This window comes from Bos mutus, chromosome 9 (assembly GCF_027580195.1).
Source record: "Bos mutus isolate GX-2022 chromosome 9, NWIPB_WYAK_1.1, whole genome shotgun sequence".
Lineage (NCBI taxonomy): Eukaryota > Metazoa > Chordata > Mammalia > Artiodactyla > Bovidae > Bos > Bos mutus.
The window spans coordinates 83527124-83547761 of NC_091625.1; the positions used below are offsets into that span (position 1 = coordinate 83527124).

At 39.3% G+C, this 20638-nt stretch overlaps 1 protein-coding gene across 2 annotated transcripts in view; it reads left to right on the forward strand.

Annotated features, from left to right (window-relative positions):
* GRM1 (glutamate metabotropic receptor 1) overlaps positions 1-20638 on the forward strand; it is a 416270-nt gene that overhangs the window by 295630 nt on the left and 100002 nt on the right. For both annotated transcript variants that reach the window (XM_070377149.1, XM_070377150.1), the window contains exon 3: positions 7986-8221. In XM_070377149.1, the coding sequence (XP_070233250.1) occupies positions 7986-8221 (236 nt within the window). The remainder of the gene's footprint in view (positions 1-7985; positions 8222-20638) is intronic.

Here is a 20638-nt window from a genome sequence, read left to right on the forward strand (position 1 = left end):
TCCCTTTTACCTGTACAACTTCAGCTCATCCTTTAGGTCTCATCCTAGATGTTGTTTCCCCTTGGGTAAAATCTCCCTTGGCAAGACCCCTTTGCTCCTTCTCTGTGCTTCTGCAGCCTATCTTCTTTTTCTTTCAGTGATTGCAACTCTATGGCTATTGTGTATTTAGTGGCCAGGCTACCCACCCCTGTAATTAATTACCTTGATGGCAGGGGCCTTGCCTCTACTTTTCAGCAATTTTATCTGCAGCAGTCAGCAAAATGCTGAACTCATGCAGACTCTCAGTGAAAGAATGTTGAATGAATAAAGCCAGTCTCAGTTATTATTGAAAATGCCATCATTACCTCCAAAATATTTCTCCTAATTTACATCACTTGACTTAAATTACATTACCCTACATTTCTTCAACCTTTGTAAATATAGTTAAGCATTGTAATTTATGGAATGTTGTGCTTGTCTACATGTGTTTTTGAAAATATTATTTTTATTATGCTTTACTTCTTTCCCTGGTTATATGATAATCTTTGGATTATTTTTAAAGAATTATAGTTTTATTATTGGGTACACACAATCACTTGAATTCATTACACAAATCAAGTTGCTTTACTCTCAAGGCTGTAATTATTTTAATTGAATGTAAATAAGAGTTTCTAAAATGTTTTTGTGTGGCTTTTAAAATGAATACTATTGCATTTTTTTTTACTATGAGTTTGCTTATTAAATTATTTTGTCTGATATAATGCAAAAATAACAATTCTATAGCTCCTTTCAAGTTGGAATAGGTAGAATCAAAAATAATATTCTCTTATTAATATCAGAATGTATCAAGTAGAAGGACTCTTGTTATAAGTTTGGACTGTGGAATTTCACAGGACTAGAACAATGCTTTTGTGAGAAGAGAAGAACAGCCTTGTGAAAGGGTTGCTGTTTAAAAATGTTGAGGAGGGTGGGAAATAAGAAGTCTCATATATTTGTAAGGAATAATTAAGACATGTAGCTTCCCATTAAACGTTCACCTTGTTCATTCACAGTTCCATTTCCAGACCCCAGATAGAAAACGAAGTAAAAACTAGAGGCTGTGAATGTGCCTCATAAGAGTTCAGCACTGCCTGAGGATGATCAGCACCCAGCACAGCAGGATTCAGTCCAGACACCCGAGGTTGAGCAGATGCATATTGAGTGCACATTGCATATTGCATATTGAGTGCAGCACTTTCCACAGCATCATCTTTCAGGATCTGGAATAGCTCAACTGGAATTCTATCACTGCTGGGAGCCAGCGTGAGGAACTCCACCCATGACAAAGGTCATGAGGAAGGAGGCTCAGCATACGCAAAGGCGGGATCGAGCCTCAGGAGTCCCCTGAAATTCTTGAGCATCTACCCCAAAACCAGAGTCTGCCTACTTTCTGCTTTGTGCTTTCACCTACATCTCTGACTTTACGGGGGGCTGTCCCCATCTACCTCTCTCTGAAAAAAGAGTTAGCTTACAGCTCCAGTTAATAATTCCTGGGTGTGACAGTGTTTAACCTACAAACTCCTTTGGAAATCCTCTAGCCTGCCTGAATAGGTTTTTCCGGCCACATGTGATTGTTCAGAGCCTCCCAACTGTGAGAGGCAGGAGATGTTCTAAACTGTCTAAACACAGATTCTTTTGAGTAGTTAAAAGATTGATTAGAAATTGTATTGGTGAAGGGATTTTCACTTGTTGGGCCAATGTTTGCTGCTAAGTTTCCATATCCCTTACCTGCTGTGTCCCTGGCAGTGTATTGATTAATATAATTGGTGTAAGTAGTAGCCTCAATGTTTGTAACCTTGGACCCTTGAGTTAATTCTTTTCTTGACTGAGCCCACCTCACCTTTGCCCTATAGGAATGCAGCTTTGTCCAGTGCTTTTTTGGAGGCTGGTGCCTGACTTTGGAATAGTCACCTTTAGAGAAAGATAAGTTTCTTAAAATGTTAACAGGCCTCCTGGCCAGAAGATGATGTAATTCACCTGAACTTTTGTATATGATAAGTTTGAAAGCCTGGCTTCGATTAGGACCAGGAACTGCTGTCCTTGCATGCTTCCACCCCTTCCCCCATTATCCTCTATGCACAACTTAAGGTATAAAAACTACTTTGGAAAATAAAGTGCAGGCCTTGTTCACCGAAACTTGGTCTTCCCATGTCGCTCTCTCTCCCAAATTCTGGCTGAGTCTCCATCAGGAGCGTGGAACCCACCATGCTTGCTAATTATGCCTGGGCTTCTAAGATCCAACCGGGGAGGCCTCAGTGTCTCCTCTCCTTCGGGAGAATGGAAGGACAGCTGCGGCCTATGTAAGTGGTGCAAACTTCTTGTCTTGAAGTTTTATTGGTCTCCCGCGTAAACCAAGCTACTCAGCCTCTTTTCTCCACTGAATTTTCCTACTGAGCTATCCTCATCCTATTACTCTTTATATCTTTGATAAAATATTTAAATAAATAGGTCACCTATGCCGTCTCTCCTTGAATACCCTGGATCAGCCGGGGCTGGACCCCGGCAGGGGTCATCTACAGGGAGTGAGAAAGGGCTTTGTCCAATGGCAAAGGGGATGGAGGGATTCCGCACTAAACCCCTTGAAGTTTCCCCAAATTCAGGTTGTCTGTATTCATATACAAAAGTTTCCTCTTATGAAGTCCTTCTCTGTATTGGTGTATAAAAGGTCAGGAGGTCACACTTTCTCTGCTTCCAGCACTGACACATGCTACTTGCTATACAAACTTAAGGATTTTTTTTTTTTTTTTTTAAGAATACAAGTAAACATTAGAAAAGGCTCATTTCATTTCATACTTTTAAAAATTGTGGGTTTCTTGTTTGGACTATAAGCACACATAAAAGTTTCACATAATATTAACTTAGGAGAAGCAGACTTCATCCCTAAGCTTAACATCAAAAAAAGTAATTATTTCCTTCAAGTAGTAAGTCATCTTGATTTTAAATACAGACTCATAGGCAGGATTTCTTGAAAGCCTAAACTGGTTTTACTTTTACCCTCCTTTTCAGTGTGACATGAACAATAGCTCTCATCTTCAAACTGCTATAGGTGTAGTTATGATATAAATGTGAATAAATCTAAATAATTAAACTAGTTCAAACCTTTCTAACTAGAGGATATGGAAAGATGAAAGAGTGGGCCTTTTTTTCTCTTTTAGTCTATTTGATTGGCAATCATTTTCTGAGGATTTGTTCCCCAAAATACTCAGGTCATTTACCACCAGGGCAGAGCTAAATGACCTCATTCAATAATAGTTTTACAATACCTTGAGGACCTCCTGTAGTCCTCAGGCTAACAATTCCTTGGATGGAATTTTGCCCACATCCTCATCTCTTGCTAATGTCTCTCTATGCTCCAATGAACAGACCCTAAATTCTTTGAATGAGTCTTGGTCTTTCCTGTGTGCTGGATAATCTTTCAGGAACGTTCTTTACCGAACCTTTTTCCCATCTGGACCTGACTAATGTCTACTCATCCTTTAGGTCTCAGCTCAGACATCACTTTCTCAGGAAAGCCATCCCTAAATCATCTCTTCACCCACACTCACATACACACCAGACTAATTGGGCCCTGAAGCCCCTCCTTCTCCAGTTACTGGTTGCTTCTCCTTCTTTACCTCCATAGTATTTGCAAGTCTTGTTTAACGTCTGTTTTCCCCAAGTCTGTAACACTAGGGAGGAAGAGAATAGCATTTCTCATTCTCAACTGAATCCTGAGCAGAGCAGAGCATCTAGTACATAGAGGGTGCCAAATAAATGTGGAAGGAAAGAAAGGAGGGAAGAAGGAGGAAGGGAGAAGGGGGAGAAAGAGAAAGATCCATGTGAAATATTGCAATGCGTATTTTAGTGGATTTATGAGATGCATATAGACATTCTCTGGTCTAGCTAGATTATACCTTATTTCAAAATTCCTTTAGTTCTTAATCGTGTTAAGTCAACTCTACCTTCTACAACCCTTGATCTGTTGAAAATGCAGCTCCTATGTGGTTTACTGGTAAGATTCTGGAATGAAATTATACCAATTAGCTCAGCTAAGTGGAGAACACCTCAGGTAATAAGAAGAGGAGTGAGCTACAGTCTGTCATACGTGTTTGACCCAAAACTTTCTCTGGCAGAGACTAAATGTTTGTGATCCAGAAACTGCAGGGCACCACTCAGTGGGTAGAGGAATATACCCACTCGTTGACTGTGACCCTCTTAATGTTCTTCAAAGCTTGACTAGACTTTAGACACATTTCTTCCTGACTTTAATCCCTTAACTTCCCTTTTCTCAGAGCTTTTACTTTCAAAATCATACCAGTGTCAATTCTTTATCTGTAAAGAGAAATGTAAAATTTCTCCCAACCTCTGGATAGTTTTACAACAGAGAATTTTTTTCTCAGTGACCTAGGTTCCATCCCTTTGAAATGTGATCATTAAGAGTGATGTTGTCATTGTTCAGTTGCACAGTTGTATCCAACTCTTCACAATCCCATGAACTGCAGCACACCAGGCTTCCCTGTTCTTCACCATCTCCCAGAGTTTTCTCAACTCATGATACCATCCAACCATCTCATCCTCTGTAATCCCCTTCTCCTTTTGCCTTCGATTTTTCCCAGCATCAGGATCTTTTCTGGTGAATCAGCTCATCGCATCAGGTGGCCAAAGTATTGGAGCTTCAACTGCAGCATCAGTCCTTCCAATGAATACTCAGGGTTGATATCCTTTAGGATTGACTGGTTTGATCTACTTGCAGTCCAAGGGACTCTCAAGAGTCTTCTCCAACACCATTGTTCAAAAGCATCAGTTTTGGGGCATTCAGCCTTCTTTATAGTCCAGCTCTCACACCCATACATAACTATTGGAAAAACCATAGCTTTGACTAGATGAAACTTTGTCTAATAAAATAATGTCTCTGCTTTTTAATATGCTGTCAGGTTTGTCATAGCTTTGCTTCCAAGGAGCAAGTGTCCTTTAATTTCATGGCTGCAGTCACCATCCACGGTGATTTTGGAGCCCAAGAAAATAATATCTGTCACCATTTCCACTTTCCCCATCTACTTGCTGTGAGATGATGGGACTGGATGCCATGATCTTTGTTTTTTGGATTGTGGACTTTTAAGCCAACTTTTTCGCTCTCTTCTTTCACTTTCATCAAGAAGCTCTTTAGTTCTTCTTCACTTTCTGCCAGAAGGGTGGTGTCATCTGCATATCTGAGGTTATTGATATTTCTCCCAGCAATCTTGATTCCAGCTTGTGTTTCTTCTAGTCCAGCGTTTCTCATGATGTACTCTGCATATAAGTTAAATAAACAGGGTGACAATACACAGCCTTGATGAACTCCTTTTCCTATTTGGAACCAGTCTGTTGTTCCATGTCCAGTTCTAACTGTTGCTTCCTGACCTGCATACAAATTTCTCAAGAAGGCAGATCAGGTGGTCTGGTATTCCCATCTCTTGAAGAATTTTCCACAGTTTATTGTGATCCACACAGTCAAAGGCTTTGGCATAGCCAACAAAGCAGAAATAAATGTTTCTCTGGAACTCTCTTGCTTTTCCATGATCCAGCAGATGTTGGCAATTTGATCTCTGGTTCCTCTGCCTTTTCTAAAACCAGCTTGAACATCAGGAAGTTCACGGTTCACATATTGCTGAAGCCTGGCTTGGAGAATTTTGAGCATTACTTTCCTAGCGTGTGAGATGACTGCAATTGTGCGGTTGTTTGAGCATTCTTTGGCATTGCCTTTCTTTGGAATTGGAATGAAAACTGACCTTTTCCAGTCCTGTGGCCACTGCTGAGTTTTCCAAATGTGCTGGCATATTGAGTGCAGCACTTTCACAGCATCATCTTTCAGGATTTGGAATAGCTCAACTGGAATTCCATCACCTCCACTATCTTTGTTCGTAGTGATGCTTTCTAAGGCCCACTTGACTTCACATTCCAGGATGTCTGGCTCTAGGTCAGTGATCACACCATTGTGATTATCTGGGTCGTGAAGATCTTTTTTGTACAGTTCTTCTGTGTATTCTTGCCATCTCTTCTTAATATCTTCTGCTTCTGTTAGGTCCATACCATTTCTGTCCTTTATCGAGCTCATCTTTGCATGAAATGTTCCTTTGGTATCTCTGATTTTCTTGAAGAGATCCCTAGTCTTTCCCATTCTGTTGTTTTCCTTTATTTCTTTGCATTGATCACTGAAGAAGGCTTTCTTATCTCTTCTTTGGAACTCTGCATTCAGATGTTTATATCTTTCCTTTCCTCCTTTGCTTTTCGCTTCTCTTCTTTTCACAGCTATTTGTAAGGCCTCCCCAGACAGCCATTTTGCTTTTTTGCATTTCTTTTCTATGGGAATGGTTTTGATCCCTGTCTCCTGTACAATGTCATGAACCTCATTCCATAGTTCATCAGGCACTCTATTAGATCTAGGCCCTTAAATCTATTTCTCACTTCCACTGTATAATCATAAGGGATTTGATTTAGGTCATACCTGAATGGTCTAGTGGTTTTCCCTACTTTCTTCAATTTGAGTCTGAATTTGGCAATAAGGAGTTCATGGTCTGAGCCACAGTCAGCCCCTGGGCTTGTTTTTGCTGACTGTATAGAACTTCTCCATCTTTGGCTGCAAAGAATATAATAGCAGACCCCTATCTCAGTTTCCGTGGAAAGATGGAAAACTAACTTAGATAAGTGACAGTTATCAAATGCAAATGGTTTAATCACACTGGCCAAGCTCCACTCTGAGTCCTCCAACACTTCCTCTCTAGCTCATGTGTGTGTGCGCGCGTGTGTATGTGTGTGTGCTCAGTCATGTTCAACTCTTTGCAACCCCATGGACTGTAGCCAACCAGGCTAGTCTGTTCATGAAATTTTCCAGGCAAGAATACTGGAGTGGGTTGCCATTTACTTCTCCAGGGGATCATCCCAACCCAGAGTTCAAACCCATGTCTATTGTGTCTCCTATATTGAAAGCAGATTCTTGACCACTGAGCCACCAGGGAAGTCTCATACTCACCCTTAAAAACCTTTCCAGGTTATGTTTCAGTAGAATTGAGTTCAGTATTTTTGGCCTATTGAGATAGTCTTTTATAAGGTGTTCTTTGCCTGTTTAAGTTTATCTAATGCATTTTTTTTCTTTGACCCGTTCTTGGGAAGGGATCACAGCCACTCACATGAGGTTTGATCTGGCTCCAATGTACACTTGAGTTAAACTGCAGGAACATTAATCATGGGAGATGTGAATGTTCTAGAAAGTGAACAAACTTTAAAGATTTGAACCTACAGATGAAGTGTCCGAAGTGTCATTTAGTAAGCAGGAAGATTATTTTTATTTTACGGAGCTAGATTGTTTTCTCTTAATGCTGCTAATTTGAAATAGCATTAGGAAAAAAAGCATCTGGTCACTTCTAAGAGATGCAAATTTGAACAATATCCAGGGGCAAAATCTGTGGTTGTCATGTTTCTGAGCTAAATCAATTTTCTACTGCATATAATGTAATTCATATAATGGTCTTGATCGCAACCTTCAAACCTTAGCTCTTTTCGAGAAGACCTAAGTACCTGGGTTTTATTTTTTTCTGGTTTGAAGAGCAACCAAGGGGCTTTGTGGTCTAGTTGTAAACAGCAATGAACTTGGGAGTCAGACTGCCTGGACCCATATCTGGGATTCACTAGGACTTCAGCTATTTGTTGAACATCTGACTCTGTAAAAGTGAGTAGCACAGAATCTGATGACTAATACATGCTCAATGGTTAGTTCTTGTAATTGTTACTGTCATCATCTTCATCATCATTTTCACTATTGTGAAAAACAAGCAAGATGTGATGATTCTATAATTTTCCACTCCCCACAAAAAAAGTGATCAATGGATAACAATATTGGCTTAAAAAAACTTTCAATCTTGCTGAACTGCTTCTTTCATGCATAACTCAGAGCTCTATTTGTGAGACTTTTGTCTTTCTCTCTCCCCACCCCAATCCCCACATTTTTTTAGTGATGGATGGGCAGACAGAGATGAAGTCATTGAAGGTTATGAGGTGGAAGCCAACGGGGGAATCACGATAAAGCTGCAGTCTCCAGAGGTCAGGTCATTTGATGATTATTTCCTGAAACTGAGGCTGGACACTAATACAAGGAATCCCTGGTTCCCTGAGTTCTGGCAACATCGGTTCCAGTGCCGCCTACCAGGACACATTCTGGAAAACCCCAACTTTAAAAGAATCTGCACAGGTAACTCATCTTCACAAAATCACAGCTCAAATTTTGATCATTTCCTCCAGCTTGTTCAATGAATGTAGAAGGTGCCAAGGCTGGAGACACAAAGACTAAATTTCCAATTTAATTTATAAAATAGCTTGAATGAGGAGGAAGTGTATGTTCCCCCAAGGATTCATGCTTCTATGTTCTGGAAACATGGAGACTGCTTTGATCTCTGGTGGGACAAGTCATAAGAAACAATAAATAAAGGAAAAGCAAACTGAGAATTCAAGTATTTAGTATTCAGGCCAGAGGAAAGAGATTTTTTGTAGGCATGCTTAGGAGATGTTAACCCACAGACATTAGTAAGCAGACTGGTTTGATCTCTTTTTCTTCTTTATGACTTTGCTTTGATATGAAAGCCAAAAGAAGATAAGATGCCACCCAGGGTCACATCACCAACATGGGTGTTTATGTGCACAGGTGACCAAAAAACTCAGTTACTTTCCTCTGTTTTACCAATGAAAATGTCTGTAATTATCTAAGAATACGGCTAACTACACAAATTATTTCTAGCTTTAATAACATTCATATTTTGATATTAGAAAGTCGTTTAATGATGGTTCTCAGTGGGACTGATACCCCCATGCACTGACCACTAGAGGATGCCCAAGAAGGGCAGTGCATGGTTAAGACCCTTCAGAGCTTGATGAACTCCACAGCATGTCTCCCTTCTCCCTGCCACCAGGAAGTACCAGAGAATTAAAGACTATCTATGACCAAATTTGGATTGTAGCAGTGATGGGACATGGGCTGAAAAGATTTTATTTAGAAATGTCTAGAACCTCAGTCTATATGACAGTCTCTAGGTTCATCCACGTCTCTACAAGTGACCCAATTTCATTGGGAAAAACAAATATCATATATGAAAGCATATATGTAAAATCTAGAAAGATGATACATATGAACGTATTTGCAGGGCAAGAATAGAAACACATGTAGAAAATGGGCATGTAGACATGGTTTGGTGGGGGGGAAATGGGATGGAATAAATCGGGAGATTGAAATTAACATATATATATACTACCATGAGTAAGATGGATAGCTAGTGGGAAAACTGCTGTATAGCTCAGTGCTCTGTGGTGACTTAGATGGGTGGGATGGGAGGGTGGGAGGGAAGTCCAAGAGAGAGGTTCATGTGTACATATAGTTGATTCACTTCCTTGTACAATAAAAACTAACACAATATTGTGAAGCAAATATACCCCAATTAAAAAAAAATCAGTGCACCAGCTGCAGTGGTTAAGACTCTGGGCTTTCAGTACATCTACTGCAGGAAGCACAGGTTCAATCCCTGGACCATGAACTAAGATCCCACATGTCATGTGGTGCAGCCAAAAAGACGTGAGAGTGAACTATGCAAACGCCTGGGAAGGGCATTCCAAGCAGAGGGCGTAGCAAATAAATAGAGGCACTGGAATGCCTGGTTTAGTGGGAGAACAGTATGGAACTCAGGCTGCCAGAGCCAGTGAGTTCCTAGAATAACAGGAGGTAAGTAGGAGAGGCACATGGGGAAACAGTCCCACAGGACTTCACTGTGCCTTGTGAAAATTGTGGCTTTGTTCTGAGTGTGATAGGAAGCCACTGGGAAGTCTGAGCACAACAGAGATGGCATCAGTCTTATTTTTTCTGAACAGAATTACTTGCTGCAGTTTTTCAGCTTTGACAAAAGGGAAGCAGAGCAGTGAGGAGGTTGCTATAATAATGCCGGTGAGAGTGTGCTGGATTGGGCCATGGTTGTGGCAAGCAAGATGCAGAGAGCTGATTGATTCTGAGGCTCTTCTGAATGAGAGCTAAAGGCATTTGCTGACAGAATTGTGAAGAAAGACTGGTCTGAGCAACTGAAAAGATAGTGTCACTGTTGACTGAGATGAGGAAGAATCCAGGAAAAGTAGGTTTTAAGGATCAGGAGATAAATTTCAGATAAGTTAAATCTGAGAGCCTATTAGTGATGCAATTATATATGTCATTGTGATATTTTGTTTCATTAGTAAAGTTCAGAATATTACTTTTTAAACATGTGTGGATGTCTTTATTTAGGAATTCCCAGGGAAATATCTTGTGACCTAAGCTTTTAAAACAAAAGTTAGAACTCTGCAGCCGTGTACAATAACACTTCGGGTTTTCATTTGTCACATTACATGCAAATATCAAGGTTAATATCTAAACTTGGTTAACATTCATAGCAGGAAAAAAATGGTACATTCATGAATTGTTCTCATATTATGCTTGACTTGCAAAGCCTTTTTAAAGAGCTTCTTATGTGATTACAAAAGTTAATAAATATGCTTTTATTTGGATTTCATTCTGGAGTCAAGTTCAGCAAATATTTCCCTTTGTTCTTAGTTATAAGGATGACAAAGGGCTTATAACTTTTCTACTTGGAAATAATTTATAAAAGTTTTCATCTTTTCTTCTGCAAAAACCCCAGACTTTTATCTTTAGTAGTGTTTATCTATATCTTTATATGTACACAGTCATGTAAACTAACTCTTCAATTTTAATCTCCATATGAAATTGACTTCAGTTTTATTGCAGAGCAAAATCAAATTTCACTTCATGTAACATTCTTGTCTACTTGATATTCTTAAATATCAAATGAATTGCATAGTCTTCTAATGAATATGCAGGCACACTTATGAAAATTAATGTAAAGAAGTAGAAGTAACCTTTCCATACTATTCATAGCTACACTTTCTGTCATTTATTTTTACCACTTCTAATTGGGTCATTTTGATGTTTTGGAAAGTTTTGATATTGAAGTTAGTTTCCATAGAAACCTTTACTGAGCTTCATTTCAGATATCACTATTTAAATAAAGAGTTTACATGCGCTGGATTGTCAGTTTGAATATTAAGGGCCCTGAACTGAAGCTGAATAATTTGGGAATCACTGTAGCTAATTAAAAAGTACTTCATGCAAGGGCTACATCACTGCTTAATTAGTTGAGTATATCAAGGGATTTGAGATGTGTTGGAAAAGCACTAACTGAAACATCGAAGTCTAATTTCTAAAAAAGTAATCATTGCGAGGACAGTGGGAAAAGTAGGTACAAAGAAAATCAGCATCACTGTCTTCCAGCAAGTGTGTTAGTTGCCTGCAGCGTTTGTGTGGTGTTGGCAGCGACAGTGCTGTATCATTCCCTGTAAGAAGTGCTGAAATGATTCCATGGAAGCTGAGAGAACACTTGGAACTTAAACCATTGGGTTTAACACTGGTTCAGTTGGGCATCTGCCACGTGACTCGGAGGACCTCACTTAACATCTGAGTCTAAATTTCTACAACTGGAATGTGGTAACAATTTCTACTTCACACAGGTGTGAGAATTGAATGGAATAATGTGAGGGAGATATTTTGCAACTTGTAAATCATTACATAAATGTAAAGAGTTATCGTTACTGTCATGTCTTACCATATGACAAATAAGATATGGCATGGGTCATTTCATTAATGCATACAGTTTTTGAAATTACAAATTTAATATAACTACATTTCAGGCTATGTAAAGTAGAAAAAACAAGGACACAACATTTAATTAGTTACTCTTACACAGGGCCAATACATGTATAGGATTGGCCCAGAAGTTCATTCAGGTTTTCCCGCAAATGAACTTCTGGGCCAATCCAATATTTTCTTTTGTTTATTTTGTTCTATGTAGGCTTTTATGCTTTTTTCTGATTTCCAAAGCAGTACATACTACTATGCTTAGTATAGGCAAATTGACAATATACAAAAGCATAATAAACATGAAAGACATTAAAAATTTACCATTATATAGCCATTGTTAATTTCTGTTAAATATTTGATGTATTTCTACTAAATACACTGTTAAATTTTTGTTATATATTGCTTTTAAAAATGAATGCAAACTTTAAAAAAATTACAAAGTTCTCTTTGTCATTAAATTCTTTCATTCTTTTTTTCAGTGTTTTCTTTTTTTTTTTTTTTTTTATTTTATTTTTAAACTTTACATAATTGCATTAGTTTTGCCAAATATCAAAATGAATCCGCCACAGGTATACATGTGTTCCCCATCCTGAACCCTCCTCCCTCCTCCCTCCCCATACCATCCCTCTGGGTCGTCCCAGTGCACTAGCCCCAAGCATCCAGTATCGTGTATCGAACCTGGACTGGCAACTCATTTCTTACATGATATTTTACATGTTTCAATGTCATTCTTCCAAATCTTCCCACCCTCTCCCTCTCCCACAGAGTCCATAAGACTGTTCTATACATCAGTGTCTCTTTTTGCTGTCTCGTACACTGGGTTATTGTTACCATCTTTCTAAATTCCATATATATGCGTTAGTATACTGTATTGATGTTTTTCCTTCTGGCTTACTTCACTCTGTATAATAGGCTCCAGTTTCATCCATCTTATTAGAACTGATTCAAATGTATTCTTTTTAATGGCTGAGTAATACTCCATTGTGTATATGTACCACAGCTTTCTTATCCATTCATCTGCTGATGGACATCTAGGTTGCTTCCATGTCCTGGCTATTATAAACAGTGGAGGTACCATTTCACACCAGTCAGAATGGCTGCGATCCAAAAGTCTACAAGTAATAAATGCTGGAGAGGGTGTGGAGAAAAGGGAACCCTCTTACACTGTTGGTGGGGATGCAAACTAGTACAGCCACTATGGAGAACAGTGTGGAGATTCCTTAAAAAACTGGAAATAGAACTGCCTTATGATCCAGCAATCCCACTGCTGGGCATACACACTGAGGAAACCAGAAGGGAAAGAGACACGTGTACCCCAATGTTCATCGCAGCACTATTTATAAATTCTTTCATTCTTAATGGTTATATAACATTCTGCAAACAAATGAGCTGTAATTTATTTAAAATCATTTCTTTTTCATATCTTCACAATTGAAACTAAAACTACAATGATGCAATAAAAGTTCTTCTAAATTTTTCCTTTTTGCATATCAGATAATTTTCTTGGATACATTTCCAGAAGTTGAATTACTCAATCAAAAGACATGAACATTTATAAGGCTTTCTAAAATAAGGAATTCCAAAAGGCAACTCCTACCAGCACATTTTGTTTTGCATAATTATACTCATAGTGTGTGTATAATTCTGTATCTTTATTTACTTAAGATCATGCTTTACTTTTTTGATGTTGCTGTGTGGCCTTTATAACCACCATTTTAATAGCTCCATAATGTTCTATTCAATAATTATACTATAATTACTTAGCCATTCTCACATAGTTGAGTGTTTAGGTCACTTCCAATTTTCCTTCTTATAAAAAAATCAACTCAGTATGATACAGAAAGTTTTCATGTTTGTTGTTACTATTTTTGGATTATTCCTTCACTGTAGATTTCTGAATATATAATTATTGGTCTAAGAACATGATATTTTGGAGGTTCCTTGAAAACAAATATTATCATTATCTTGAAATATGGCAATATTAAGATTTACTGTGGCTAACAGTATATTTTGGAGAAGGCAATGGCACCCCACTCCAGTACTCTTGCCTGAAAAATCCCATGGATGGAGGAGCCTGGTGGGCTGCAGTCCATGGGGTTGCGAAGAGTCGAACACGACTGAGCGACTTCACTTTCACTTTTCACTTTCATGCATTGGGGAAGGAAATGGCAACCCACTCCAGTGTTCTTGCCTGGAGAATCCCAGGGACGGGGGAGCCTGGTGGGCTGCCGTCTATGGGGTCGCACAGAGTCGGATACGACTGAAGCGACTTAGTAGAACAGCAGCAACAGTATATTAACTATATGACTATATTGGGTTCACTATGTTGCCATCAGCTTTTTTTATAATCTAGTGTATTTATAGACAAACTTTTACTTTCTCTTCTTATTCTTTGTACCAATCAAGAACAGATGGTCACAATGCTTTTTAAAGCTAGTATATCCTTGTACTTGGTTATTATCCAAAACATAATGAAAGACATCAGTAATGCTTACCAACAACTGAGGACTAGTCAGTTAATGACAGTCTGATATAACAAAATTTCAAGGCTTCTGAACCTGTGTATTCTTGCCCCGGAACTTGGAGACTGCCATTCACAATTTCTAGATTGGTTACTAATTTTTTATAAACTATTTGCCTCACCAGGTTTTGCACTTTATGAAATTTCTATTTTGAGCTAACTTATTATGTAAGTTTGTATGAAATTGGTTCGTTACTGTTTGATTCAGATTAAGATGATCTATGAACTGAAATAAGTTCCAATTTCTTTCAGCCCAGTAGGACAAGTAATAACTTCTCTTTGCCTTTTGTGAGTTTGGCCCAAATATCAATACACACTCCTAGAGAATATCATCGGCCTTTATCCATGACCTTGTGAATCTGGATTGACCTTACAGCTTATTAGTTCCAAATCTAGGTCTCAAGAGGCTTGACCTACTCCCATTCTCCTGCTTGGAGTACTCCCTCAGCCCTATGTACAAGCCCAAGTTAGCCTTCTAGAAGATGAGAGGGAATATGGAGCAGAAATAGAATAACTTCTCTATTGAGGTCATCCTGGATAAACCAATTCCCAGCCAAACCTTTAGCTTACTGTCTACACATGAAAAGCCCCCAGCTGAGATGAGTCATGTACAACCCAGAGCAGCAGAACACCCCAGTTGACCCCCAGACTCATGAACTAAATAAATACTGTTGTTTTAAGCCACTGAGCCGTGGGGTAGTTTGCTATGCAGCATTATTGTGGCCATAGATAACTGATAAAGAGTCTCCATTGCCTTGTATTCCATGAACTTCACATGGAGCAATAGTTGGGTTAATTAAACCAAGGAGCAGAATTTCTCAAACCAATGCTATGATTCTCAGTCTTACCCTACTGTAAAAAGAATAGTACAATATTGTGCTCTGTATCTCATGGAACAAAGCTAAACATTTTTATAGATAATGCAATGAAGATTTCAAAGCCCCCTGATCCAAGGCAGTAAACTTATTTTCTACTTAGGAATTCAGTTGTACAGACAGTGCTGACAAATGGGGCACAGTTACAGCTAAGCCAAATAAACACCTTTAAAACAAAACAGTCATAGATTCTTGGACCATGCAGGTAGAAGTTGCCTTATGAAAATATGTTTCAAAAGTCTTAGATGTTCTTTGTCCTTTCCAATTGTTATAACAAATTACCACAGACTGGGTGGCTTAAGACAGCAAGCATTTTCTTCCTCATAGTTCTGCAGGCTAGACACTGAGAAATCTGGGTGCCAAGATGATCAGGTTCTGGTGAAGGTTTTTTCCTTGGTTTCCCTGAAGAATAGACAGGAAGCAAGGCCTTTTCTCACAAGGGTGCTAGTCATATCACAAGGACATCACACCCAAGATCTATTTATCTCCCCAGATCCCTCTCTCCAAATATTAATGGCATCATATTGGAAATCAGGGTTTAAACCTAAGAATTTTGAGGAGAAACAGACATTCAGTCCATAGCACATGTATTTATATCTTTTGGTTGGAAGAATGAAAATAAAATGATCTTGTTTTGCATCTGGATATTAGAATGACTCAGGCATATCTCATTCATTATTACACATAGATGAAGTTCTGAAAATAATCTTGAACTATAAGCATAGTCTTTGTTTGCCTATTTCTTTTCTTTTTAAAATTTTGGTTGATGTTGTTCAGTTCCTAAGTCACGTCCAACTCTTTGTAATCCCATGGATGCAACATACCAGGCTTCCCTGTCATGCACTATCTCCCAGAGTTTGCTCAAACTCACATCCATTGAGTCAGTGATGCCACCCAAACATCTCATTCTCTATTGCCCCCTTCTTCTCCTGCTTTCAGTCTTTCCCGGCATCAAAGTCTTTCCAATGAGTCGGCTCTTCGCATCTGATGGACAAGGATAGAGCTTCAGTTAGCTTCAGCATCAGTCCTTAAAATGAATATTCACATTTGATTTCCTTCAGGATTGACTGGTTTGGTATCCTTTGCTGTCCAAGGGACTCTCAAGAGTTTTCTCCAACACCACGTTTAAGAAGCATCAATTTTTTGGTGCCCAGCCTTCTTTATGGGCCAACTCTCACATCTGAACATGACTACTGGAAAAAGCATAGCTTTGACTGTACAGACTTTTGTTGGCAAAATGATGTCTATGTTTTGTAATATGCTATTAAAGTTTGTCATAGCTTTTCTTCCAAGGAGCAAGCATCTTTTAATTTTGTGGCTTAAGTCACCATCTGCAGTGATTTTGGAACCCAAGAAAACAAAATCTGTCACTGTTTCCAGTTTTTCCCTATCTATTTGCCATGAATTGATGGGTCTGGATGCCATGATCTTCATTTTATGAATGCTGAATCTTAAGTCAGCTTTTTCACTCATCTCTTTCACTTTCATCAAGAGGCTCTTTGCTTCCTCTTCACTTTTTGCCATTAGAGTGTTATTATCTGTGGTTGTTGATATGACATTCAGTTCAGTCATTCAGTCATGTCCCAATCTTTGGGACCCCGTGGACTGCAGAATGCCAAGCTTCTCTGTCCATCACCAACTCCTGGAGCTTATTCAAACTCATTCATGTTCATTAAGTCGGTGATGCCATCCAACTATCTCATCCTCTGTCGTCCCCTTTTCCTCCCAACTTCAATCTTTCCCAGCATCAAGGTCTTTTCAAATGAGTCAGTTCTTCACATAAGGTGACCAAAGTATTGGAGTTTTAGCTTCAGCATCAGTTCTTCCAATGAATATTCAGGACTGATCTCTTTTAGGATGGACTGGTAGGATCACCTTGCTGTTCAAGGGATTCTCAAGAGTCTTCTCCAATATCACAGTTCAAAAGCATCAATTCTTTGGTGCTCATCTTTCTTTATAGTCCAACTTTCGCATCCACACATGACTACTGGAAAAACAATTGCTTTGACTAGATGGACTTTGTTGGCAAAGAAATGTCTCTGCTTTTTAAGATGCTGTCTAGTTTGGTCATAGTTTTCTTCCAAGGCAAAAACGCCTTTTAATTTCATGGTTGACGTCACAAAGTGCAGTGATTTTGGAGCCCCCCAAAATAAAGTCTCTCACTGTTTCCATTGTTTTCCCATCTATTTGTCATTAAGTAAAAGCAGAGATATTACTTTGCCAACAAAGGTCCGTCTAGTCAAGGCTATGGTTTTTCCATTGGTCATGTATGGATGTGAGAGTTGGACTGTGAAGAAAGCTGAGCACTGAAAATTGATGCTTTTGAACTGTGGTGTTGGAGAAGACTCTTGAGAGTCCCTTGAACTGCAAGGAGATCCAACCAGTCCATTCTGAAGGAGATCAGCCCTGGGATTTCTTTGGAAGGAATGATGCTGAAGCTGAAACTTCAGTACTTTGGCTATCTCATGTGAAGAGTTGAGGTAGCCAGTCTCTTCCAATGCAAAAGACTCATTGGAAAAGACTCTGATGCTGGGAGGGATTAGGGGCAGGAGGAGAAGGGGACAACAGAGGATGAGATGGCTGGATGGCATCGCTGACTCGATGGACGTGAGTCTGAGTGAACTCCAGGAGTTGATGATAAACAGGGAGGCCTGGCATGCTGTGATTCATGGGGTCACAAAGAGTTGGACATGACTGAGTGACTTCACTTCACGTTCACTTTCACTTTCATCAAGAGGTTCTTTGGTTCTTCTTCACTTTAGGCCATAAGGGTGGTGTCATCTGCATATCTGAGGTTATTCATATTTCTCCTGGCAATCTTGATTCCAGCTTGTGCTTCATGCACCCAGCATTTTGCATGGTGTACTCTGCATATAGGTTAAATATGCAGGGTGACAATGTACAGCCTTGACGTACTCCTTTTCCTATTTGGAACCAGTCTGTTGTTCCATGTCCAGTTCTAACTGTTGCTTCTTGACCTGCATACAGGTTTCTCAGGGGGCAGGTCAGGTGGTCTGGTATTCCTATCTCGAAGAATTTTCCAGTTTGTTGTGATCCACACAGTCAAAGGCTTTGGCATAGTCAATAAAGCAGAAATAGATGTTTTTCTGGAACTCTCTTGCTTTTTTGATGATCCTACGGATGTTGGCAATTTGATCTCTGGTTCCTCTGCCTTTCTAAATCCAGCTTGAACATCTGGAAGTTCATGAGTCATGTACTGTTGAAGCCTGGCTTGGAGAATTTTGATCATTACTTTACTAGCATGTGAGATGAGTGCAATTGTGTAGTAGTCTGAACATTCTTTGGCATTGCCTTCCTTTGGGATTGTAATAAAAACTGAACTTTTCCAGTCCTGCTGTCACTGCTGAGTTTTCCAAATTTGGTGGCATTTTGAGTGCAACACTTTCACAGCATCATCTTTAGGATTTGAAATAGCTCAACTGGAATTCTATCACCTCCACTAGCTTTGTTTGTAATGATGCTTCCTAAGGCCCTCTTGACTTTGCAATACAGGATGATTGGCTCTAGGTGAGTGATCACACCATCATGGTTATCTGGGTCTAGAAGATCTTTTTTGTATAGTTCTTCGTGTATTCTTGCCACCTCTTCTTAATATCTTCTGCTTCTGTTAGGCCCATACTTTTTCTGTCCTTTATTGTTCCTGTCTTTGCATGAAATGTTCCCTTGGTATCTCTAATTTTATTGAAGAGATCTCTAGTCTTTCCATTCTATTTTTTCTCTCCATTTCTTTGCCTTGATCACTGAGTAAGGCTTTCTTATTTCTTCTCACTGTTCTTTGGTACTCTGCATTCAAATGGGTGTCTCTTTCCTTTTCTCCTTTGCCTTTCACTTCACTTCTTTTCACAGGTATTTGTAAGGCCTCATCAGACAACCATTTTGCCTCCTTGCATTTCTTTTTCTTGGGAATGGTCTTGATCACTGTCTCCTGTACAATGTCACCTCCGTGAACCTCTGTCCATAGTTCATCAAGCACTCTGTCTATCAGAGTGCCCTTGCATCTATTTGGCACTTCCACTGTATAATTGTAAGGGATTTGATTTAGGTCACACCTGAATGGTCTATTGGTTTCCCCACTTTCTTTAATTTCAGTCTGAATTTGACAATAAGGAGTTCATGATGTGAATACAGTCAATCTGGTCTTGTTTTTTTGCAGACTTGACCTTCTTTGGTGAAAGAATACAGTCAATCTGATTTCAGTATTGACCTTCTGGTGATGTCCATCTGCAGAGTCTTCTCTTGCGTTGCTGGAGGAGGGAGTGTTTCCTGTGACCAGTGCATTCTCTTTGCAAAACTAAATCAGCCTTTGCCCTGCTTCATTCTATACTGCAAAGACAAATTTGCCTATTACTCCAGGTATCTCTTGACTTCCTACTTTTGCATCTCAGTCCCCTATAATGAAAAGGACATCTTTTTTGGGTGTTAGTTCTAGAAGGTCCTGTGGGTCTTCTTAGAACCACTCAATTTCAAAGGCATCAATTCTTTGGCATGCAGCTTTCTTCACAGTCAAACTCTCACATCCATACATGACCACTGGTAAAACCATAGCCTTGACTAGATGGACCTTTGTTGGCAAAGTAATGTCTCTGCTTTTGAACATGCTATCTAGGTTGGTCATAACTTTCCTTCCAAGGAGTAAGTGTCTTTGAATTTCATGGCTGCAGTCACCATCTGCAGTGATTTTGGAGCCCAAAAAGATTAATTCTGACACTGTTTCCACTGTTTCCCCATCTATTTCCCATGAAGTGATGGGACTGGATGCCATGATCTTCGATTTATGAATGTTGCGCTTTAAGCCAACTTTTTCACTCTCTTCTTTCACTTTAATCAAGAGGCTTTTGAGTTCCTCTTTACTTTCTGCGACAAGTGTGGTGTCATCTGCATATCTGAGGTTATTGATATTTCTCCCGGCAATCTTGATTCCAGCTTGTGTTTCTTTCAGCCCAGTGTTTCTCATGATGTACTCTGCACCTAAGTTAAATAAGCAGGGTGACAATATACAGCCTTGACATACTCCTTTTCCTATTTGAAACCAGTCTGTTGTTCCATGTCCAGTTCTAACTGTTGCTTCCTGACCTGCATATAGGTTTCTCAAGAGGCACGTCACGTGTTCTGGTATTCCCATCTCTTTCAGAATTTTCCACAGTTTATTGTGATCCACACAGTCAAAGGCTTTGGCATAGTTAATAAAGCAGAAATAGATATTTTTCTGGAACTCTCTTGCTTTTTCCATGATCCAGCAGATGTTGGCAATTTGATCTCTGGTTCCTCTGCCTTTTCTAAAACCAGCTTGAACATGTGGAATTTCACGGTTCACGTATTGCTGAAGCCTGGCTTGGAGAATTTTGAGCATTACTTTACTAGTGTGTGAGATGAGTGCAATTGTGAGGTAGTTTGAGCATTCTTTGGCATTGCCTTTCTTTGGAAATGGAATGAAAACTGACCTTTCCAGTCCTGTGGCCACTGCTGAGTTTTCACAGCTATTTGTAAGGCCTCCTCAGACAGCCATTTTGCTTTTTTGCATTTCTT